The 24,852-nt window shown below is 41.5% G+C and overlaps 2 protein-coding genes across 2 annotated transcripts; both read left to right on the plus strand.

The window, feature by feature from the left end:
* The first annotated feature begins 3,058 nt into the window (after nucleotides 1-3,058).
* Nucleotides 3,059-7,147, plus strand: LOC309445449 (transmembrane protein 238-like). The gene is made up of 2 exons (XM_082064273.1): nucleotides 3,059-3,693; nucleotides 6,255-7,147. Exons 1-2 carry the CDS (start codon nucleotides 3,299-3,301, stop codon nucleotides 6,262-6,264), a joined length of 405 nt encoding a protein of 134 aa, XP_081920399.1. The 5' UTR covers nucleotides 3,059-3,298; the 3' UTR covers nucleotides 6,265-7,147.
* Nucleotides 7,148-9,465: 2,318 nt separating this feature from the next.
* RRN3 (RRN3 homolog, RNA polymerase I transcription factor) lies at nucleotides 9,466-23,540 on the plus strand. Its single transcript, XM_082064866.1, has 18 exons — nucleotides 9,466-9,482; nucleotides 9,674-9,775; nucleotides 10,581-10,637; nucleotides 11,683-11,772; nucleotides 11,860-11,989; nucleotides 12,458-12,517; nucleotides 13,559-13,622; nucleotides 14,118-14,187; nucleotides 15,840-15,938; nucleotides 16,554-16,649; nucleotides 17,104-17,239; nucleotides 18,137-18,267; nucleotides 19,412-19,542; nucleotides 20,399-20,583; nucleotides 21,128-21,236; nucleotides 21,601-21,753; nucleotides 22,664-22,751; nucleotides 23,166-23,540. Exons 2-18 carry the CDS (start codon nucleotides 9,683-9,685, stop codon nucleotides 23,253-23,255), a joined length of 1,782 nt encoding a protein of 593 aa, XP_081920992.1. The 5' UTR covers nucleotides 9,466-9,482; nucleotides 9,674-9,682; the 3' UTR covers nucleotides 23,256-23,540.
* Nucleotides 23,541-24,852: the final 1,312 nt, after the last annotated feature.

A 24,852-nucleotide genomic window follows, 5' to 3' on the forward strand; every position in this document is an offset into this window, starting at 1 on the left:
AGTGGCTGTGTGGTTGTATTGCCAGCTCGGGTTAAACCACGGCAGAGTGTAGAATAATATTTTGAAGTATGGAATTGTCAAGGCACATCTAGGCTCTTGAATAAAAGTGGTACTTTCTCTACATGGTTCATGTATCCTTGCACTAAGTGCTTTGTGGAGACTCTCTAATGGCCAAATTTTTTATGTGTATCATTAATGTGAGCAAGTTAATGATTTATGTGAGTTTGTGTCGTTTTTTAGAAGTACTGAAAGCAGAGTGGCTGTAGGGAAGCTAGAAGGGAAGAGGAAGTTGATAACATTCAAAATATCAACATTCTCATTTTAAAAAGTATTGTTTTATTATTAAAATTTGCTGCAGGAGTTAAAACTGAAATCTTAATCAGATTGAGGACAAGCTTCTGCAAGGAGTCTTTGCTTTTATTTGAAAGACAGTACCAAAACATTTAGTAGTGATTGTTTTGACTAGAATTGATTTTTATATTGCTTATTTGCTCTCCACATTTGTACTAAAGTGGGAACTAACTCATGTTCTTTACAGACATAAAATGGAGTCAGGAAGCAAGTCTTTTGAAAGACTGCAGTAAGTATTAGCAATTACAATTACTACAGTGAAACAACCTAGTGCAGCTCCCTTGCAACTTTACTCTAGTGAAGATGGAGTGCCTTTCTTTCTGCACCCCCCCCCCCCCAAGTCTGCTGAACTCCTCCTTTTGCAGGAGAGGAAAAACTTAAAAACTACATTAACTCTGATTTATATGGCTGGGTGCTTTTTTAAAAAATAATCAAGTTGAGATATATGCAATGCGTTAGGAACTTCAACAGCATCTTGTTTTGAAAAATATTAAGGTCTTGCTGAAAAATGACTTCCATGTTTATCTGTTCATGGAAATTAAAATACCATGTATAGAAAAAAACCCATAGACTAGTTGATGCCTGTAGCTGGTCTGCAAGCTTCTGCCATGCTCTAGAAATCACCACATTTTTAACTTTCATTTCAGATTAGCCCTTGAATTCAGCATTACTGGGAAGAGTAACAGCTACTAATAAAGCAAATATCGGAACACTGTCAGAACGAAGTCTTGGCAGGAGAGATGCAGAAAAGATAATAGAAACTTGTTCATGAACTCATTTTGTAGGAGTTAATTACATCTTGGGCCCTAGGGGGAGGTAAGTTTGGTGCACACAGTAAGAAGGCTGCAGGGCTAGGACCATGACTTTAATAGCTCTTCTTCCAAAGAATCCGAGTTAAGACTATTTATACTGATTTCTATTTAAAATTCTCTCAGTATTTGTTATACTATTGTAATTAGATCTGCCTTCTCTGTTAATCTTCAGATTAAGCAAAACTGTCATGATTATTTCTTATAGGGTTGTATATGATTATTAGAATTCCTATGGCTGTAAGGATTAAGTAAGTAATTTTAAAATTATCTTGACTTCCTAAGAGCTACTCTAATGAAACCCCCACCCTCCCCCCTCCAACTAAGCAAGTATATAACCCTCACTTAAACTTGGACAACTGGTACATTATCTTCTTTCTCTTACACTTCTGAGAGGGACAAAAGTTAGAAGGTTGTTTAACACCATAATGTGAGGCAGAAGTAGAACCATGGTTATTTTATGGAAGCTAGGTTTAAACTTTAAAATCCAAAAGGTACTTTAAAATAATCAGGAAGAATAGCAGTATAGGCTTTTTAGTACCATAATTCTTCCCAATACAGAAGTTGTATTAGGTTTCAAAATGAAAGATATTTTAATGATGAAGTACTTAGAATAATTTTAACTTTTTTCTTTTCGAGGTGATTTAAGCTTGTGATTTCCTAAAGACATACTTTATGGAATAATGTCAGTAACATGGGCAGTCACGAATGAAGAAGTGGCTTCACCCAGTCTTGATCTCAATGTTCTGCAGGAGCAATAAGCAAACCAAGCACTATGACAGGAATTGAGTGTGTAGTTTTATTAGAGTAAGCCAATTGCACTCATTGTCATGGGAGAATTAGTCTTGCTCAGCAGCATGGTTCTTGGCATGCTGTTCTTCCACAAATACGTGGAAGCTGCACATGCTCTTAGGCTTGTCAGACTTTCCATTGGTTTGATATTTCTCGTTACCAGAACAGCATGGCTCACCCATCGTTATACAAACTGTTAGATACGAGGCCTTGTGAGAGTGTGTGCAGGAGAGCCTACAGCCCAATACAGTTCTGCCTGGGGACCTGGGAGTGCCTGAAGATAAGTACCAGGTCATGAACTGACACAGGAGTCGACAGAAATATGGACCTTGCCTTTTGTATAACTGCTTTACTTGCTGGATTTTTCATCTTGTATTCACAACTAGTTTCCTGCTTGTTGACTTGTAGTTGTATTCTAACTACTCTCTTCAAGCACGTAATCTATATGACTTTGCAAATGCACATTATAATCATCTCGCAAATCTCTGCCTGCCAGCAGCTGCCTGCTTGTGGAAGTGTCCAGCCGGTGCTCTCACCTCGAACCTTTCCTGAAGTGCATCCTCCCCGGTGTGCGAGCAGACCGAGGCAGAGCCCTCACCCGGGAGCAGTTAACCGGGCACAGCTGTCTCAGCTCACCTACCCGGGAACAGTTAACCGGGCACAGCTGTCTCAGCTCACCTACCCGGGAACAGTTAACCGGGCACAGCTGTCTCAGCTCACCTACCTGGGAGCAGTTAACCGGGCACAGCTGTCTCAGCTCACCTACCCGGGAACAGTTAACCGGGCACAGCTGTCTCAGCTCACCTACCCGGGAACAGTTAACCGGGCACAGCTGTCTCAGCTCACCTACCCGGGAACAGTTAACCGGGCACAGCTGTCTCAGCTCACCTACCCGGGAACAGTTAACGGGGCACAGCTGTCTCAGCTCACTGCACAGTGGAGGTGCCGCTGCAGCCCAGCCTCCAAACCTGCTCGGCGCTCCCTCGCAAAGCCAGGCCTGGAGGAAGCGCTGGCTGCGCCTCGGCGAGTCGGGGGCAGGAGGAAGGGGCCTGTCAGGCGTTGCCCAACGCCGCTGCCGGGGAGCGGCCAACTGCGGGAACCGAGTCTCGGCGAGCAGCGTGTCAGCCACGCCCGGGGCGGCTGAGGGAAGGTCCCGGTAGCGACGGGGCCGTGAGGGCGGCGGCCCCTCCCGTCTGCCCCCCAGCGGCCAGGGGGCGTGGCCAGAGCCCCTCCGGAGGGGCGTGGCCCCGCGCGCAGGTGCAGCGGCGGGGCGTGGCCTGGGCGGCCCCTCAGGTGCGGCCGGCCCGAGGCGGCGGTGGGGCCGCTGCTGCCGCCGGTGCCCCGAGATGGCGGCCCCCGGCGGGCTGGGCCGCTGCGTGGCCGCCTTCTGGCTGGCGCTGGCCTTCGACGCGCTGGGGCTGGCGGTGCTGCTGGCCGGCGTGTTCGCCGACGTGTTCTTCTCCGACCTGCTCATCTACGCGGGCGGCATCGGCATCTTCCTCAGCCTCATCTGGTGGGTGTTCTGGTACGCGGGCAACCTGGAGGTGCCGCCGGAGGAGCTGCGCGACGACGTGGGGCTGGCGCCGCCCAAGGGCCGCGGGGACAGCCTGCTGCGGGGGCTGGTGCACGGCCTGGGCCGCCGCCTCTCCTCCGCCTTCGCGCCCGGGCCGCGCGCCCGCGCCGCCGAGCTGGAGCTGCAGCGCGCGCGGGGCCCGCGGGGCCGCCCCGCCGACGGCGGCAGGTGAGGGCGGGGGGGCGGGGGGTGGGAGCCACCTTAACAGGTTTGTAATTGAATCTCAGGTGAGAGAGTTTTCTCAGCTTCCAGACAAAGTTACGTTAAACCACTCGCTGACGGGTTAAAAAAAAAAAAAAAAGTCGTTCTCAGGTCTGGAGGTGAAAGAAATGGAGGGAGAGAGATGGCCCGAGGTGGGTCAGGCAGGGAACGTGGTTCCTGTAGGTGTCTGGGGCTGGAAGAGCCCGGCGGGGTGAAGCAGGTGAGTGCCGGGGGTTGGCACAGGGGGTGCTGTGGGGTCTGTGGGATCAGTGGTTGGCACAGGGGGTGCTGTGGGGTCTGTGGGATCAGTGGTTGGCACAGGGGGTGCTGAGGGGTCTGTGGGATCAGTGGTTGGCACAGGGGGTGCTGAGGGGTCTGTGGGATCAGTGGTTGGCACAGGGGGTGCTGTGGGGTCTGTGGGATCAGTGGGTTGGCACAGGGGGTGCTGTGGGGTCAGTGGATCGCAGGTGTGCCCCTGACCCATCCTGGCAGTAACTCTATGCGTCTGCCAGAGGTAAGTGTGGAGAAATGAAAGAGCCATTAACCGCTACCCACATGAGCTCTGGTGAGGGAAACTCCCTCTTTAGCAACATGAAATGCTGCTTTCTTGGAGAACAACAACAGAAAAAGTGAAATGCTGACTTGTATTAACTTTGTGACAGAGTTACAGATAATAGTTTGAAACTTATAAATGCAATCAATTGTTAAACTGCTCGTCTTGAACCTCAGTCATCTGAAAAAGATGTGCTACTGTCCCATGTGCAAAGCAAGTGTTTAGGTCCAACTTTGAAGCATTGTTGAAGATCGTCAAGCTTTTCAAGATATCCCTAGTGTGTTCATGAGTATAGTGTGTGTATTTAGGAAGAAAAACAAGCTTAATGCCTTAAATGGGGGAAAAAAAAAAGGTCAAGCTTTCACTTCACTATGCAAAATCCTTTTCTGAAGGAACTGTAAAAACCATTTTGCGCTATCTGAACTATTTGAGGATTCTGAACATCTTGCGTTTCTGATTTGGGCTGTACAAGGTCAGCTTTTTCTGCTGCTCCTTAAAACTGATTTTTGAAGCTGCTCTTGTTTCACAGAAAAGTTCATAGTCTTCTTTCATGAAAGCCATGTAATTATCTTGAGAGGAAGTCCTAACAGTAGGGAGATACAGTATAGATAACTATTTCCTAAAAGAAAACTTGTAGAAGAAATAAGAACAGCAGCAATACAGCTCTAGGAGAGTTGTTGCTGCTATTTAGTTTATTATTAACTTATACCTGCAATTAGAAAACTGGCTGTTGAAAATGAGTCATTCTCCTCTTTAGACTTTTTTCCTGAAATGGGTGTAGAACTGACAGAGATCCGTATTTTCAGGGAAGAAATGACGTGATAAATGACTATGTCTTACCTTTTTCATCTAAAGATTTTTGGCAATTGTAGGTATTGAGTTCAGTAGATAACATGCTATCTCTGTAGATGGTTCTACTTTTAACATGCATACATAGGTGTGTATTTTGCTGTAATAAACTTATAGTAGTGAAAGTTATCCGTTATTTTTTAATATTTCAAATCTTACATGTTACTAATTTTAGTTGGAAATAATGTGTGGTTTATTATTAACTACAGGGGCAGATGTATGGAGTGATTTATTACAAGCTCTCCCAAGTAAACAGCAGCTTCTAATGCTACAGCAAACAAAGTTCAGCACAATTGCGTTAGTAATTGTAATTCAGAAGGAACCAAGATAGGGGGAGTGCTGTTGCACATTGCAACGTGAACTCTGATTTTAACTTTCACGGTAAAAAAAGGGTAACAAATGGTTGCACCTCGAAAGATAATTTGGGGTTCCCTTTTGAAGAAAGCTCATCTGAAGTACTTTATGTCTTCTCATAAACAACCATCTGAATCACATAATGCATTACCGATAGACCAAATTCCGTCCCCATCTGGAGATATTTATGACCTTAACCAAACGGGTTAAACACGTTTGGGCAGATATTGTCGAGAGAGAGGAGGGGAAAAAAATCCGCCACAAAACCAAAAACCCACAACCAACAAACAACCCAAACCCTACCACGCTGTCCACTAGCAGAGCTTCCAGAGCCATTAACTTCAGATTTTTGCTTAATATTAAATTCAAAAAAGTGCAAACATTTGGAAAGTTAACTCTTGCCTTAGTAAGGAAGTTTCTTTACAGAAACCATTTGTGCATTTTTGTCACTTGGATAATTTTCTGGTTCTTGGCATTAATCACTTTCTGAAGGTATTAATGGGATGCTGCATGCTGTTCTGATTTCCCATCCTAAAAACTATAAAGTAGAAGTGAGTGAGAAGGGTGAGAATTTTCAAGATATGGAATGAATGATATTAAAAGGAATAACGAGTAGGATCCTTGAACCTGGAAAGAGACGCAGAGTATAAAATATTGTAGAGGTCCGCACAGTCACACTTTTAAGACTGACTTCAAATAACAGTTTAGTTTTATATGACTATTTGTTCAAAGACTATTTTGGAGTAATATTTTCTTCATGTATTATCTTCAGGGTCTGTTGAAGACACAACTGCCAGTGTTACTGCCTCTGAAGGTGGGGGAAGTACTGCAAATTATGGAAAGAGAATTCCCTGCTCAATGAAATAGGATTCCCTCATGATTAAATAATCTCTGCAGCCATTGTGGACTCTGCATAAAATGGACACGTGGAGCCATATCTCTGCCAATGAACCTGTTTCAGTGTTGGACTGGATAGTTTTTTTGTGTGTGTTTTCTTTTTTCTACCATTTCAAAACATAAATTAGTTCTCTTAAGAAATAAGAGCTAAAAAAGACACAATCCTGATTCACAGAAATCACTGCAGCATGTAATATAGATTTTATTATTTTTATTAACCTGGGAATGTTTGGATGAAAAAGCTCTTGCACAATGAAAAACTCTTGCACTGTTTTACCAAAGTTTGAAAGTTAAACTTACTGTGAATTTTTATGACACCAGTGCAATACTTTTGTTTGTAAGGGTGCTTTTAAAATACCTATGTTAAAATACTGATGCGAAGTTGCAAATGTAGTAGAAGTTGTTTATAGTGTAAATACACAATTTACAGTGACTCTTGTAAAGTTGCATCATTATTTTGGAATAACTTGGAATTTGAGATTTTATATATAGACAAGTAAAACCAGTGATGTTTTCATACCAGTACATTCTTCATAGTTGCAAATGATGTAATGTGATGACTCTAAGAAGAGGCATTTTTAGTCCAGTGACATTGGGAGTTATCTTCCGAATGCTGAAGGATTTGGGGTGGGGGGAACACCATGCAAAAAACCCCACCCTGTTGATTAACAAATACTCTGGTGTATTATATTAACAAATTTACATTTAGATGTAACTGAGAAGTAGCACCTGGGAAAAGATTTATATTAAAGTTGTTGATACGTAAAATTCTTGTGTGGAGAAATTCCTCATGGGTTCCTGTGTTTTTGAGCTAACTCTGAGAGCTGAGCCCACCATGCACAACTATGAGTAGGTCTTAAAATTTTAGTGTGCGCTTGTTTCTATGCCACACCTCACTGAATACTAGAGGTGATTTTAAGGACAATATTTCCTGAGAATGCTGTGGCTCTACTTCCTTGTGAGCTCTTGAAATGTCTTTCAGTGTTCTCTTGTGAATTACTGAAGTAACTCTGCCTTTCTATGCCTATTCTAATTTTTAGATGTTTTCCAAATGTTCTTAGTTTTTCAGCAAGATTAGATGAACTTGAAGGTCTGTAATGTAATTTCTTCTTCACTAACTGCAGTTTTTAGGAGGCGTGTACAATTTTTTCCACCTTTTAGAGGAACTGCAATGTGACACCACTGTGTTGGGACTATGGGCTGACGTAAAAAAAAAGGCAGACAAACTCCTTCTATAAAACCTGTAGTTCACTGTTCCTCATTCACAATATTTTTTTTTCATGTCATTGTTCTGAACAGAGTTAATTGCTTTTTCTGATTCCCCACAGATTCACTTGTGGAAGATGCAATGTTTAATAAGTGGAGTGATTTGTAGCAGCTATAAATTAACCCAAAACTTTTATGTGCAGCTATCCACAGATTTAGCCTGCTGGAAAAAAAAAAAAGTGGATCTAGTGTTGCAATTATAATTAGTGGAGTGAATCGAGCAGGTCTCTGTGTTCACTGTAGATTACAATGTAATTAATCTTAAATCCAATATAAATTCTTAATGATTGTTGCATAAGATGGTAGCTAGAATCTTGTTGGCTGTTGCAACTTCACTGAAAAATTGCATGGGATTCAAACATTTACGGTTATGAGCAGTAGGTATGTTTTAAAAAATTAAATGTAGGAGCCGACCCATCAGTAAAGGGGGATGTTAATTGCAGAGAGGCACTAGAATGTTCCTAGTGTGGTGTGTCTAAAAATGAGATAAAAAGTGTTTGCTGTGGAGCAATGATAACTTGAGAGCTGCAATCCTTTCCTTTTGAAGATGCAAACCAGTTCCTGTTTCATATGGTCTAAAGAAGAAAGGCTCATACTAAATAGAAACGGGCGACCGAATTATTACCAGTTAAACATTAACAAATATTTGACACTATTTCATTCTCCTGGCGTCCTTATCACCTGGAGCTCCGGGCAGCACAAAGTCCGCTGGAGGGTGGGAGGAGCTGCCCAGACGTGTGGGGTGAACGTGGGATTTGCATCTGGAGCTGGAATTCTTTCAGGACAGCGCCGCACACACCCAACGTTGCAAATTACTGAACCCCGCTTACAGGTGTGTGATTAGACAGGAGTGTGTTGTAGCTGTTTAAGCCTTAAAACCAGCTCTAAACTTGCACCCTGGATGCCAGTAAAGGAAAAAAGCCAAACCCTGGATTTGGAACTAGGTTTAAATGCTTCTTGTGAGACTCTTTAGATGTGGACTGTATCCAAATAAGGTTTAAATGTGGTATATGTGGGCTACTTTTGTTAAATGGGAATGTCTTCTCCAGAGAGAAATCAAATTATTAGTAAATTCTACAAAAATCTGTTCAGTGTGACTTCTGGAAGGGAGATCATTACTGCAGTAGCAGCTTGTGCAGAGAACAAGCAAATCTGGACAGCTGGCTAAGAGGGCTGAGGCCAAATAATGTCATATTTATGAGAACTGATGAACGAACATCATGTGTTCAACTGAATTTTAAAAGAAGTTTTGAGCAGATTGGACGTTACTGAAAGTCAGCGTGAAAAATACATGTTTCCATTCATACTTATCCAAGTTGCTCTAAAAGTTATTGGAGGCTTTTTAGGTATTTAATGTTTAATTCCTTTTGAATTCTATGATCTGCAGGCAGCTGCATCCTTTAACACAGTCAGCTGGTGGGTGTTCAAACAAACAACAAAATTAAGAAAAAAAACCGCCCTGGCCTTGGAAATAAACGCAGATAATGATTTTCTTCACCTTTGTGTGTGTGTACCCAGGATGTTTTGGGCGGAGGAGCAGTCCCTAGAGCCGTCCAGCACACATACTATTTGCAGTGTTCACACCATTCTTTCCAGCACCGCCCGTCCGATACCCTTGGGTCTGCCCGCACCACAGACGGCGGGGCCAGAGAAACTGCGGCCCTTCTAGCCATGCCTCTCTGTGGTGCGAGGGGAGGAGCGTAGCCCGTTTCCGGCGGGGCGCCCCGTTCTCTTTCCGCCCGGGAGCGGCATGTGGCGGCGCGGGCGGGTGGCGCGTGAGGAGCGCGGCGCGCGGCGGCGCCTGCCCCGCTAGCAGGGAGCGCTGCCGGAGCGCGAGGCAAAGGCGGGAAGGGAAGGGAAGGGGAGCGGGGGCGTCGGGGCGGCCCCATCCCCATCCCGATCCCGGAGCGAGGGGCGGGGGCGGCTCCTGCCCGTCCGCTGAGGCCGGGGACGCGGTGGGACCCCCGGGCCGGGCCGGGCGCTCGGGGCTTGGCCCGCGGGTGCTCACGCGGCTTCGCCTTCCCTCAGGCCGCGGCCATGCTGGGGGGGGACGAGTTCATCAGCTCCCCGCCCAGGAAGACCGTGCGGTTCGGCGGGACGCTCACCGACATCTTGCTCAAGTACCAGAAGGTGAGCGGGGCACACGTCCCGTCCGGTGCCTGCGGGCTGCGCCGGCCGGTGCGCGGGCGCTGGGGACCCTGCACCCCGTGTCCCCACACACACGCCGTGCCTGGGCTTGGGGGCGAAGCCTGAAGCAGCTGAAAGCTGCGGGCGAGTGCCAGCGTAGAGATCTGCCCCAGTCACGGGTGTAAAGCCCGGCTTACCACAGGGTAAGGCCTGGCTTACCGCAGGGTGAAGCCTGGAGAAGAGGAGCCGAGAGGGATCTCATCAGCGTTTATAGATATCTCAGGGTGGGTGTCAGAGGATGGACCAGACTCTGTTCAGTGGTGCCCAACGCCAGGGTGAGGGGCAACGGGCACAGACTGAAACACAGGAGGCTCCATCTGAACATGAGCAGAGACTTGTTTGCTGGGAGGTGCCAGAGCCTGGCCCAGGCTGCCCAGAGCGGGTGTGGAGTCTCCTTCTCTGAGACATTCAAACCGCCCGGACCCACCTGCGTGATCTGCTCTGTGACCCTGCGTGAGCAGGGGGGCTGGGGATCCACAGAGGTCCTGCAGCCCAGCCAGCCTGGGGAGGGTGCGAGGTGCCCCAGCTGTGTCAGCAGGGAGAGCAGCTCTGTGTGTCTGGTGGCTCCAGTTGTCACTCAGGGTCAGCACTGTCACTGCTGCTGCAGCCTGGCTTGGGTTCTCTCACCCCTGTTCTTCGTGTTGCTGTCAAACAATATTATGTTGATCAGATGCGTTAATGAAATTTTATCTTTTGCTGGGGAAAAAAAAAAAAAGGAGTATTTCCTCATTTTTCTTTCACCTGCTAGGGTGAGACCACAGATTTTGAGCTGTTGAAGCATCAGCTGTCAGATCCAGACATAAAGGTAAGAATTGTGGTAGTGCGGGTTTATCATCGTCAGACAAGTAATCCTGGCTCTTACCCAGATCCTTTGCTTTAAACATTTAGCTGCGTTGAACAGCTTTTTACTTCGTAGAAACTGTCAGAATTAAAACTCTACTTGGAAGAAACCCCAATCGTCTGTTTAATGCGCGTATATATATCACATGCAGGATCTTGGTAAATGATGTCTCATGCTTCCTGAATCCTTGCTCTACAGTGAGAAACCTTTTGCTTTGTGGCAGGGCCTTTGTCCCAGATACTATCACTCTGGGTCACAGATGCTTGTCTTTACAGATTCGTTCTGTAGATCAAACCACGGCTACTTTCACAGCCTTTAAGTTGCATGGATTTTTACCTTCTTCTCTGCTCATTAAAAACTTGTTTAATTAAGCAGTAAGATACAAATGCATTAAGTAGCTATACCTAAAATTTTTGTTTCACGATGCTTCTGTATAGCTCTGTGTACCCACCACATTTGCTTTCTTTTTTTTTCTTTTTTTTTTTTTTTGTTTTCATTTTAATTAAACAACAAAGCTGTGAGAAGAATGCTGCAGGGATCATAACGCTAGATGAAGTTCCTTTTCTCTTTAAAGAGGACATCTTCTAAAATACTTCATTTTTAGCAGGCCTTTCGGAGTTTACAGTCAATATCAGTGTAAAGTTTTCTGTGTCAATTTGCTACTCTTTCAATGTGTCTGTTATTTCAAGACTTGAATGTCACTTCTGCTTGAACTAGAGCAAAAAGGAAATTAAGACTGAATGCTATTTCTTTTAAATATATTCTGAGGTTTGCATGCAGTCTAACTTAAGTCTTCCAGGCAGGCTGTTGGTTTAGGAGTTGGGGTGCATTTATTTTTGCATTTGAGATCTTTCATTGGTGAGGACACAAAGAAATTCCTTGCATGTTAATGTGAATATAATATCTGTTTACAGTCTTAATCTTTTTTATTTTAAGGCTTTTGTTGTTTTCTAGTAATAGATAATACTGTTTATTGGAATAGTTATCTGTTTTTTCTGCTTATTTCAAGGATGCCCAGATCATTAATTGGCTGCATGAATTTCGAGCTTCTGTTGTGTATTTGACCAAAGAACTTGAACAACTGGTCAGCATTTTGCTGGTAAATATCTGTTTGTTATATGGGAAGACGAAGACTATAGTACTCAAAACATCTTTCTTTGACGTTTTGGTCTCTGCTTGGTTTCAGAAGCTGCCATGGTTGAGGAGAAGCCGAGAGGTGGTGGAAGAATATCTGGGTTTTCTTGGCAATCTCGTGTCAGCACAAACTGTCCATCTTAGGCCGTGCCTCCGGATGATAGTATCACAGTTTGTCCCCCGTATGTTACTTTTCTCTTAATCTTCAAAAATGTCTTTACTAGATAAATTCTGTACAACTATAACGTGTGATACGGTTAATAACTGGGTTGGTTTTTGTTTCCTGTTGATTGCTTTCTTAACTTGAATAGCTGAATTGTGATAAAGAATTTTCTGCACCTAGATTTTGGAAGGCATGTTCTAGTAGCTAATACAGACCTCATTTATGAAGGTGTATTGGAAAGGATGAACTAAATAATGTTGTTACTAAAGAACCAGAGCTACAGTGAGGATTGTGTCAGATGGTCTCAAGAACCTCCTAGTTCTGTGAATGAAACTGTATTTTCATGAGCTTCTGCTCAATTTAGAAAGTCTTGTGGATAATTTTGATGCTTTAGTCCTGATGCATACTGTTATCGAGTGTGTTTGATCTGGGATTGAAACCTGTAAGATTTGTACAATTTTGATATAATAATCTCACTTTTTGCTAGCTCGAATAACTATCAGAGAAGATGATGTGGATATTTCAGATTCTGATGATGATGATGAAAGTGAGTATAAAGGAAGTATGGCATGTACTGCTGTAATACCTTTACTAAAGAAGTATATAGTGTGTGTTGCTCCTTTTGTACAAAGTTAATTTAGCTGAGTTAATGTAAAACGTGAAGAGACATTACATCCTTTAATTGCCAAGTCAAAGTCTTTCTTGTACTCAAATTGGTATGGTGACCCACGCTTTTTGACTTTCAAAACATTCCTGTTGGTGCAGGTTCTGTAGGAACAGGAAAATATTCCTAATCCTAGATTGTTTCAAAGCCAAAGAAAAATTACTAGTTGTTTGATTTCCATTTTATTTACCTAACTAAAACTAGGTAGGCTGGGGGATTCTTGAGTCTTTTTTTGTCATCTGCCTTGTGTTAAGCTCAAATACAATTGGTATTTTTAACAAAAGTGCTGCACAATTAGTGTGTTTATTGATAAGACAAATGGCTGAATTCTTTCAAGAATTTCATGTTTTCTTGTCTTGAATGCTGGAATAAATTTCAGTTCTGCTTGTGATGACCCAACTACTCTTCTGCTGTTTACTTGTGACACTGTTTGGCTAAAGAAAGCCTGTTATAGAAGCCTAACTATTTGTTTATTTGACTTTTGTGAAAATGAGGCATAATCTTTAGGTAGATATTTTTCTAGTTACAAACTGGGGTTTAACATATCTTCTAAATATTTGTGTATTGTGGGTTAAATTTTGGTTTCCACATTTAGTGTTCAGTATGAGAGCATGTTACAGTACCTGAACTTGGAGTTTGCAGTGCTTTCAGAGTTTATTGATTGTGATGCCATTAATTTTATTGGGAATTATTTTTCATGCTTATTTTGGTAGTAAGGACGTTCAACTTCAAAAATGAACAAACAAACAAACAAAAAACAAACCAAACCCAAAAAACCCCAACAACAATAAACCCCACCATTCGGCAGATGCAGTTTCCTTGGGAACCTTTGGAGTGTTCGGTTGATACGAACTGGTTTTGCTGATTGCTGATTCAGTTTTCTTTAACCACATGTACAAGAGTACTTTTTTTTTTTTTCTCTAGACCTTTCTGAGAACTTTAATACCTGCCACAGAGCGTTGCAAACTGTTGCAAGATATGTTCCTTCGTAAGTATATAATCCTGTGGGTTTGTGTGCCCTTTCCTTGCAGATTTAATCTTGGGAACTGATGAATTGTATGGGGTTTGGTTTTGTTTTATTTTTTTTCTCTTAATTGGAAGTATAATACTTAGTTTCATTGCATCTTTTTTCCTAATATTCACTAACTGGTGGTATGCTTTATCCAATCATTATGAAGTTTCCATAGGCATCAGCAGCTGACAATTCTGTTAATGGAAATAGGAAGTAGGGAAAGTCATGTTTATAGCGACGTATTTGAAGTGGCTTCTAACAAGTCCACAGTGGAAGTTTGCAGCTTATTTTCTGTTTGATGATCTTTGCAAAAACAGATTTTATACAATTGCTTACCTTAAAATAAAGTTACTGTGGAATAAGATTGTGTCAGTCTATCTTTAGAGTGCTGGATCTTCAACATTTTCTCTTGTGATTATAACCTATAACTTTTGGGTTTGATTTCTTGTGTGTGTTTGTTTTTAACTGTAGGACACCACAGTTTCTCATGCCAATACTTGTGGAAAACTTTCCTTTCATTAATAAATCAGAAAGAACTCTGGTAAGACCTGTGAATATTTTTGTTTATTTGTTCATTTGTTTTTTAATGTATAAATATACTCTATAATATGGCAACTGATTTGGTGGTGTTGAGTGCAGATTTTTGAGCGTATTGTTAAGGTTCTTGTTATTTTTATACATGTAAATATATATATGGGTGTGTCTGTTTAGTATTAGGTTGTCCAAGTGTACTTAAGTTCCTTGTGCATAAGCATTATGCTCATCTTTAATGACATAACTGCGTATCTTTTCCACAGGATTGCTTTCTTAATCAATGCACACGAGGGACCGCTTTGGCGATGAATCTCAGGGTTGTGTAGTAAGGAGACGGTAGGATACCTGTCTCGTTTGTTTTCAAAACTGGGAATTATGAATCAGAAGAACACGGGATTGATAAGCAGACAGAAAGCAGTGGACATTATAGGTTAAATTCAAATTGCCAGTAGTGTAGGGTGTGAAGTTGTTTTATTACATCTTTTGTATAGTGCTCATGTATGGTCAAAAACAATCTGGAAACTTTTAACAGGTTATGGCTCTTGTGTGATCTTTATATTTACTTATTCCAACTTGGTATGTCAGCAGTTCATTTTTCAGAAGGGCAGAGCCCTGCTTCACCAGCCAAGTTCAGGCTGTGTTTCAAACTCATCAAATGCTGAGAAATCCCTGAAGTTCTGTGTATGCCTTGCTAGTTTTGTGAGTGTGCTTCTTTTTAATCCAGGTTACTTTGGGCATCAGTTCCCTATCTGTAAAACGAGGGGGATGATGGCTCTTGCATGGTGTTAGGAGAAGAATTCTTATTGATTTATTTAGCAACTCAGTGATGAGCAAGTCATGAAGAAATTAATAACTGTGCTTTCAGGGCAAAGTTCAAATTAAGTGTGATAAAAATATGGTCCATGCATTGTTGTTAATTATTTCCTATTTATACGCTCTCATTAAAGTAGCTCTATCTATTTGATGTACTGAACGAGCCAGGTGGCCTGTGGAAAAATCATATATGTTCATGTAATTAAAGGTTGTGTCATAATGCATATTCACAAAGAGACAATGGTTTACTTAAATATGGCAATTTACCTCATTTTATATATGGACTTGACAGTTTTGCTGCATGAAAGTTGCAACATTATCTTGTGTATGTATGTGTGTATACAAGGGTGCGCACATGCTCACTCACAGGACTGTCCGTTAACCTGTTTGAATTGTAATCAGAACAACTCTGAGGAGACTTACCTGTGGAATTTGGGATTGTTGCTGGTATATTATAATGATCTGAAATAAAGATGTATTCAGTCTCACTTCAGTCCTACTAGATCTGGTTGCAGATACAGTGAGGAATGTGCTTGTTTTAATTTTCCTAGAGGAAGTTTAGACATTAACTCCTAGGGAAATGAATAACTTTTCCTATAGAATAGTTATAGTCATTCTGTCTAGAGATAGTTGGAAAAATTTGCATGGAAGTAGTAGTTTAAGAAGTTCTTGATAATGCAGTTTAACAATTGAAAGTCAATGTTTGGCTTAGACTAATTTATTCTAGATTGAATACATTTTTCTGGCTCTTTAGATAAATTAAGGAGCTTGTTTTCTAAAAATCCTTGGCAGAAATGCAACTTTCTGTTAACGTTATTATAGATATCAATTAATTTTGTGTTACAGGAATGCTATGTCCATAACCTGTTACGAGTTACCGTGTACCTTCCAAGTCTGAGGCTTCAAATTCTGGAGCTTATTATTGAAAAGCTGTTAAAGTTGGATGTAAGTTTGTTCTGTATCACTTTTTAGGGAAGCTTGTTGTTAAAACACACACAAGCGGAAGAAATTAAATATGCTTCAGTGTTCAGCTCAACAAAAACTATGTTGCAGTAGTGCTCATGATCATGAGTGTAAAACCAACCCAATTTACACTCCGTTCCCAGTCTGACGATGCTCCCAGACCTGAGGGCAGCTGCATGGTTTGTGCTGTTACACCCTGCATGGCACCTCTGTGCCAGAGTCAGAATGACCCTTTCGTGGTGGTCAGTGCTCATGTGCAGAGAACGGTGCTGCTTTTTGTGTGATTGATCTTCTTTATTATCAGATTCACAGCCTTAAGAAAAGAGGGGTAGAATTGTAAATGATGAAGGGTTTTTATTTTGGAGAACCTCAGCATGTAACAGTGTGGGGAAAGCTTGTGTTCTGGAGGTAAAGCTTCAGGCAGTTTGGAGTGTGTGTGTTACATACACATAATTCCCTTTAAAAATGGTTATTTAGTCAAGGACAAAATCTAGTCTAGAAATTACTTATGTTGTCATTTCTTATATAAAGAATAAAAAAAAGTTTCATGTTATTGTCACAGTCTTAGAAAAATGAATTTCTTGTTTGCAACTGCAGGTTAGTACTCCACAGCAAGAGATTGAAGATGCTGAAGAAACTGCTCATAGCTCTGACAGTGAGGAAAAATCTCCAGAGGAAGGACTTTTTGACATGGTTGACTATCTTGTTTTACTAAAAGTTTTTGTTGTTTTTTGTTTTTCTTTTTTTGGTTAAATTTTCACTTTTGAGGTGGCTGCGAACTAAGAGTAGGAATTGTCGTTACATTATTGCTTTGTTACCGTACTGCGCACAGCTCTTGACACCCGGACAGCTGGCAAATTAATGTGTTCTTCAGGTGTTGACTTCATTAATGTAAATACCCACTGTACGTGGCAGCGAATGTGCTTCATTGTGTGAAAACACAGGCAGCTATGCAGAAAGCGTATTAAAGAATTCATGCTGCTTGGCTTAGTTTACATAAATCTGCTTACACTGAGCTGCTTTTCTAAAAATAAGACAAAACTTTAGCATATCACTGAAGGAGAAATTTAGTTTCACTTTTCCTGTACTTGCTGTCTTTATGATGTTGTGTATATAAAAGCTGCCTGACTGCCGTTTTGTGTACCAGGAGGAGGATGAAGAAAGAAAAGGAAACACAATTGTCTCTTCTAGTAGTGAGAGAATGGCCCATCCGCTTGCAGAGCGCCTTGATATTTTGATGACCATCCTGTTTTCCTATATTAAAGATGTTTGCCACGTGGATGGTAAGAACACTTGAACTATAAACAAATGTGTTGTTTTGCTGACAAGTAAGAAAAGCAAGTAAGAAGAGAAAATTCCTCTTGTAGGAATGGTTGCTTCCTGCTGCTGCCAGGGGAGGCCCTGCCCCTCAGCGGCAGGATTCTGCCCTCAGCTACGGGCCCTGCTCCTGCCTCTGGGCGGTGTTGCTGGCAGAGGATGCAAAGGCGCATTTCTGACTCTGAAGGACTGGTCTTTAGCTGGAGACATTTTGAATATATATCTATGACACTGTATCCAAATGTGTTTTTTTCACTGTGCTACAAAATTTAGAGGATTAGAAATACTTTGCAATTAGCCACCGTGTTTTATCATTTGCTCTACTATATTGCTTCGAGTATTAGAATTAAGGATCCTTCCAACCACCAGGAGTGGAAATAGATTAAAACAACCAGACCAGGCATGTCATTCAACTGGAATTGCTACAGCAAGTTTTTGTGTTGCAGGAAAAAACCTGTCTTGCACTGGCATTTAGTAAGGCTTTGAATTTCTTAGATTTATATGTTTAAAGCAGAATATTTGGAAACTATTTTGCTGCATCTTCTTCACGTAAGTCAGGTAATTTTTTTCTTAGTGTTTTCTTCTGGCTCTTCTGAATTAACACGTTATTGCAAAGTTTGTGTGTCTGACAGCTTTATACGTGTATGTGTACACATAGACACCAACATAAAAACCTGTGGAACTGAAGGCCTGGAAGGTATTACTACAAATATTTTTTAGATATCACATAAGCCTAGAAGTCAACTTGATGGTGTTTACATATTTCTTACTGGTTTAGAAGGATGTAAATGCCACTTCTACAGCATGAGGGCAGGAAAAAAAATGAAATGGCTTATTTTGTTCTCTTCTCTTTTGTTGTGTAGATAAGCTTGATATCAACAAGACAAAGGATTTGTATCGGGATCTGGTTTCTGTTTTTGACAAGCTCATTTTACCAACCCATGCTTCGTGTCACGTACAGTACTTCATGTTTTACATCTGTAGTTTTAAATTGGTGAGTAGAAGCTGTTTTTAAAATTCAGTAACTTCTGTCATTTCTGCATCCTCCTTTTGGATTTTTTTTTTTTTTTTGTTACAGCAAATAGTTGTTTTCTGATGTAATTCTGGTATTACCTTTCATTTGTCTGGAGTTAGTACATCAGAATTCATGAGTATCTTTGCTTTCTTTTCCTTCTCTGATCCTTTCTTCAAGTTTTTCTTCATGTGCTTGTTCTTCCCATGTTGTTCATAAACTGCAAACAGATGGGATCTAAGCTGGTGTGCAGGAGCTTGGTGAACAGATCTCTTCTACAAGAACCAGTTGGACTCTTGAACCTGAGACGCAGTGCCCCAGCATCCCAAACTATCTTAAACATTCTGTTTGTGTTAGTGTTTCTGGTGTCTGCTGTTTGTTCCTCCCCTTCCCCATTTTCCCTTCTCTGTCAAGCAAACTATAGTTCTTTCTCTTACTGTATAAATATAAGAACACACATGCTTTTTGCATAAGAATAGCTAAAGATCCAGCTGAGCTAATGCCAGGGGTGAATAGTGGATGTGTTGGAAAGAAACCAGAACGGGGAGAGTGCGTGGCGACGCTGGGCTGGAACACCCTGGCAGCCCCAGCAGCCGTCCAGTGACTTCCCAGCCAGAGCCATGTTTGTTCATGGTCACGGCCCGTGATAGACAAATTCAAGGAGAAAATATGTCATGATGTTGTGCTTTTTGTACTGATGTGAATTTTGGCATCGTGAACTTCTGTGGCAAAAAGTTCCACAATATAACCATTTAAGGTGGAGAATTACTTTTCTTTCTTTAAATTTGGCTTCCCCCTATTTTCATGGGATGTCCCTGACCTCTTCTGCTACAAGAGACACTGAGCAGTCACTTCATGTTTGCCTTCTTACTGCTCTTGTTTTTAAACACTCCTGACATTAACCTGGCCCTGACTTTTTCCCAGACTTCTGATTCCATTTACTTTTTACAACTAAATACAGAAAAAGCCACAGAAAAGAGTGCTCTTCTGTCATGTGTAGGAATAGTTATAGGTAGATTTTTAATGGTTTGGCTTTGGCAATTGTGGGAATTGAGTATTAGAAAACTGTTACTTAAACAGTGTAATCGGCACAAACCCTCATGATTTCTCTGTGTCTTGTTTCCAGGCGTTGGCTGAGGCATTTTTAGACCATCTTTGGAAAAAGCTGCATGATCCAAACAATCCTTCGGTGATCAGGCAGACTGCTGGGAGTTATATTGGCAGCTTCTTGGCGAGAGCTAAATTTATTCCAGTTGTGTAAGTTGTTTTGATATATGAGCATAGCCAAACAATTTCTGAAGATTGCTGAGGCTAAGTACAGAATTCACAGCGCGCACACAGTGTGGGTCGGCTATTCCCACTGCTTTGCCAGTAGGCCCGTATCGATAGTCTCCTTTGTCCTTTCTACAATACTGTTTCAGTGTTGTCTTGAAGTTTCCAGGAAAGTTTTACATGTACAGGATGCAGACTAATGATTGCAGGGATTCGTGACTTGCTGTTTAAGGCTTGATTTACCAAGAAATGCTGAGCATTGGTAGGTTGTGTTGACTTCAGGCAGAATCAGAGAAGCCTGGTATATCTGATGTTCAGAAGCAGATATTTTTAACACCCTGCGTTAGGTATTTTATGTAGGGTCTGAGACAGGGAAGTGAAGTGTTCAAGCATGTTGATACAAATGGATTAAAACACTTAGCAGATGGGTGGAAGTGTCTTCTTTTTTATGTACACGTTCCATATTTTGCTGTTCAGGGTGGGCTTGGTGGCTTTAATGTTGACTTTAATTTGATACTGGAATTACTTGTTGGGTGTAGGAGGCATCTCTCTCTGTACTACCTGTAGCCCAGGATTCTAATTGTTTACTCTGTGTGTCACAACATCTGTTAATGGATTTATCTCTTCTGGCATCTTGTGCTTTCACTGATGGGGATCTTACAGGACTGATACATTGATTCATTTTATGCTGAGGTTAAGGAGAAAGCTTGTAACAGAACGTTTACATTGACGTTTTCTTACTGATGTTTTTGTAACCACTGGGATCCTTGAATACTTGTTTGACATCTTTTCTACACCATTTCAGGTACTATTTTTATGCTTTTTTTCCCCTCCATTACAGTACAGTAAAAGCATGCCTGGATCTCCTGGTGAACTGGTTGCATAAATACATTGATAATCAGGATACAGGGGCTAACGCTTACTGTGATGTAGCTCTCCACGGGCCATTTTATTCTACATGTCAGACAGTGTTCTATACGCTTATTTTCCGTCATAAGCAACTTTTGGATGGAAACTTAAGGAAAGGTGCGTATATTACATTTTGACGGCATTGTGATTCACTTACTGTTGATGTGTTTTGCAATGGTCAGTTCAGTCTGGTGGCCGGTTTATGTTGTGCTCTCAGTAGGATGAGGTGGCCTGTATACCCGTTGGGCTACCAAGCTAAACAGGCTTTTTTTTTTTTTCCTCCCACTGTTGGAAGCAACACTGATAACTGCTCAGTGTTGGTATCTGCCCCCCTTCCTGAGCCTGTTTGAATTCTGACTGTAGCGTGGACTTCAGTTAATAATCTTTCTTGGTAACCTTTGCCTCTGTCGGTCCCTGTAAGGGGTGCGTGAGTGTAGTGGCTGTGTTGGAGGGATCTCTCGGCCGTGAGAGGTTACTGTTATTTGGAGCAGCTTTTCTACTGAACGTGATGTGGGCTGGATCTCTGCTGCAAATGAGCACCCTAAGATGTGCTTCTGTGGTATTGTGCAGAGGGCGGGCTGCTCAGACTGGCCATTCTTAGAAATTAAGTTCATCTTATGTGTTATATAACCAATATTTGTCAATTGTTTTTATTTTCAAGGTCTGTCCTATCTGCAGAGTTTAAATTTTGAGCGCATTGTCATGTGTCAGCTAAACCCCCTGAAGATTTGTATACCTTCTGTTGTGAACTTGTTTGCTGCCATTACCAGGTACCTACTCATTTATTTCAGTTTCAGCTCAATATAGATAGCTGTGTGTGTGTAACACCAGCACAGGGCTTGGAACATGGGATTTGTTAGGCACAGTATTGAGCATTAACTGAGACAACTTGTATAACACTGCCCATATTCTAGCTGTGACAAGTTTGTTTCTGCTTCAGTTTCAATGAAATCCTACAGTACTATGAAACTAGTTGCTTTGTGTTGGACCTTGTGGCTATCTTGAAAATCAACATTGGTTGGAAAATGGAAGATAGAAGTGATGTTTGTTAAAAATATAGTTTGTGTTTTGATATAATCTGAAATTCCTTCTTTCTGTGTGCTAGAAATGCTTTTCATTTATTCCCTTTGAAAGGAAATACCAGTTGGTATTCTGCTACACAATTATTGAGAGGAACAACAGGCAGTTTATTCCCGTTGTTCGAAGCGGCGCCGGGGGCGACCTTGTGCAGACGTGCACTAACCCACTTGACAGTTTCTTCCCTTTTGATCCATACATCCTCAAAAGGTATAGTTTGAAAATAATCAGCTTGTTTCTGCCTTGTAGAAAATAGTGAACAAAAACTAAGAAACCATCAGTGTTATTGCAGTTCACTTTCATCCCTGATCTTTAGTACTTTTCACTTGCATGTTTTAAACAGAGATTGTCAAAGGTTTGAATTGAAATTTTCCCCCACTATAACCTATAGCAATGAAGAAGGAACAGGACCCAGTTTCCTGGAAAATCTAGTTAGTATGTTTGGTCACTTTTTCTTTTGGTTTTCCTTGATTTAAGCAGTCTCTAAAATATCCTCATGTGAATACGTATTTTGTTGGAGCTGTGGTGGTGGTGCGTCATTTCGTTGTTGTGTTGGTGTGGTTTGGTTTTTTGCACCTTGAGTGCGTTGCTTCTTGATTGGAGACTTCAGCTGATTTTAAATATCTTGCTTTTTTAATAAATAGCGGATTGTTTGCAGCTTTTCAGCTGCCTAGCACTATGATGCTTTAATCACTTTTTAATGTGAGAGGACAACATTCTGGGGTTTTTTTGTCTCTTAAAAAAATGGTCTCCACAGAAGGGAGACCTTGCTTAGAAGTAGAAATTATTAAAGAAGCCATATAATATACTAAAATTTCAGAAGAAAATTGTGCTTATTTGTGAGTATAACATAGCTGTTAAAAATACCCAACTGGGAATTAGGAGACCTGACTGTATCAGAACTCCTCAAGTGAACCATTGTGATTTCTACCTATCAGCAAAATGGAGTTATTTCTTTGTGGGATTAATTGGGGATTATGTAGGGGTTAATTTAATAGTTTGTAAAACCCTATGTAGAGCTATCAAAATGCCAAGCGTTTTGTATTGTGTTATTAAAATGAAATACATACGATTTTTCCTGACTACATTAACTCTCTCTGTGTTTTAATTCCTCTTTCAGATCAAAGAAGACTATTGATCCTTTTTATCAGTTTTGGGAAGAGCTGAGTGCTGAAGATCTTGAGAATCTGAAGAAGCCCATTAAAAGGGTAATGTTTTCTGATCAGCATGCAGTTCAGCTTTTGCCCAATCTCTATCAGCTGCTTCTGTTGTAGGGTTAATTTTTTTTTAGTACATATGTGTATACTAAACTTCTATGAGATTGAAATCCTTGTAAAGCTCCCGTGGAGTCTGTCCCATTGTCAGATTTTTGAGTTCTTCAAACGTTCCGTTTTTCTTTCCTTCCTATGATAACAAAAGGAAAATACTTCATGGTGTTATAGCTTTAACTGGTAACTTCGTAAGCTTTCCTATAACATTTTGATTAGCAGATTTGCTTATTGCAACATTTCAGAACTGATTTTAGAAATACCATTTTTGATGTCAGCTTTCATTACTTCTGCCAGAAATTAAGAGACCTGGAGTATCTTTCTGCTCTCACTGATCCTTTGAAATTTCTGCAGGGTACTTCTGAAGATGAAGATGATGACTTTTTGAAAGGGGAAACCCCTCAAAATGATGGTGTGGTTGGAATTGCTCCAAATTCTTTGTGAGTCCCATTCCCGGAGCGCAGCGAGCAGCAGCGGGGCCCCCAGGCTGTTGTGCCGTACCCGCAGGGGCATGGGGAATCAGAACTGAAAAGGTGGAAAACTGTGTGCAATTGTTTGCTCGGTAAAGAGACTTGAGCTCAACTTTCCAAACTGGCAAATGTTATATCACTACATTTAAGAAAAATTATTGTTTCTTAATCATCAGATTTCTGCAGATATGTTATGATAAAGTCATATGTTGCTAGAAAAGCCTAGAGAATAAATAAGGGTGATATTTTACAAATTTCACATTGAAATGGTTTCTATGACTTCACAAGGATTTTTTAATATTTTTTCCTGACTCTTAAAACCTTTTGTTTACTACTGTTTCTCTACAAAGTTTTATATATCAGGGGTGAAATTCTGGTCTTTTTCCTACTGATTTGTGTGGGGATCAGAATTCCACTGTCAGTATTCAACCTGTACTCTGGCTGCTTCTGAGTTGGTTTCAAAGCCGCGCTCTGGTCCCGTGAGGGGCAGCCGGGAATCCAGTCTGACAGCGATTCCTCGCACGCATCTCTGAAACCTTTCCTGTCCGCAGGAGCGTGGTTGGTGAAGCCGTTTGCTGGTGGAGCGTGCGTTCAGGTGGTAAGTGTTGGCGCTCCTTAAATATGTTGCTGACACACAACTTTCCCAACTGTGAAAGTTCAGACTTGTAAAAGTGATGATTGTTGAAGTGTTGAAAACAATGGAGTAGCTGAATGTATGACTTGTAGATAGTTTTCTCTGGGGTGCTTGTGAAGCGCTCAGAGACAGGTATTTATTTTCAGGTTTTGAAGTTTATATGTGAATGCTGAAAAGACAAAAAAAGAAAATCTTCCCTCCTAGAAAGGAAGCAACAGTGTCACTGGTGTCTTTGTGTTGTCCATGTGTCAGGTTTCTTGTCTCTTTTTTTTGTGATTGCTGGATTTTAGATTTCACCAAGAATATAAACAATGGAAAAAAAATGTTATTTGTATATTTAGTTGAAAACTTTATACATTTGGGACTAAACTCCAGTAGCTGTGCAACTCCATTTGCCCTGCCTTGGATTCTGCACTTGAAGGCTTTCGAGACAATGGTTTTATTCAGAGCCAATAAAGATGGATGCAACCGGTGCAAATCTTACACCTTTGAAACACGTCTCTGTGTGTAACTGAGGATGTCTCGGTGTGGTCTGGCTTCTCAAGTGAGGATGTTTGTTCTGACAGACAGCAAAAGTGAAGTTTCAGGGATAATACTGAAAAATGCAGCAGTGGATCTCGTTCATCATAGGGTAAACTGAGACTTGGTTTTTGTTTTTAATTTTAGTCCTCTTTACTGTCATTCCTGAGCAGTAACCCATAGATTTCCATCTGAAATAACTGCATTCTCTCCTGGCGTGGAATAGGAATGTCCTCCCATCAGCAGCTGGAGAGCGGCCTGTGAGCGCTGCCTCTGCCGGCTCTGTGGCTGCTGTGTCTTCACAGACCTTTCCAAGCTCTAACACCAGTTATGTGGTACAGGAACTCATTGAAGTGGAAAAAGGACGTTAAGTGATGCAAAGCACGACAGAGAAATATGTGCAGACATTGAAGGTCAG

Source organism: Streptopelia decaocto, assembly GCF_964273445.1.
Source record: "Streptopelia decaocto genome assembly, chromosome: 13".
Lineage (NCBI taxonomy): Eukaryota > Metazoa > Chordata > Aves > Columbiformes > Columbidae > Streptopelia > Streptopelia decaocto.

Bases quoted from the DNA above. Each gene is read 5' to 3' on its own strand.
- RRN3 (XM_082064866.1), top strand. From the start codon at position 9,683: ATGCTGGGGGGGGACGAGTTCATCAGCTCCCCGCCCAGGAAGACCGTG. The intron at 20,584-21,127 runs GTGCGTATATTA...TTTATTTTCAAG, and splicing joins GGATGGAAACTTAAGGAAAG to GTCTGTCCTATCTGCAGAGT. The intron at 22,752-23,165 runs GTAATGTTTTCT...AAATTTCTGCAG, and splicing joins TGAAGAAGCCCATTAAAAGG to GGTACTTCTGAAGATGAAGA.
- LOC309445449 (XM_082064273.1), top strand. From the start codon at position 3,299: ATGGCGGCCCCCGGCGGGCTGGGCCGCTGCGTGGCCGCCTTCTGGCTG.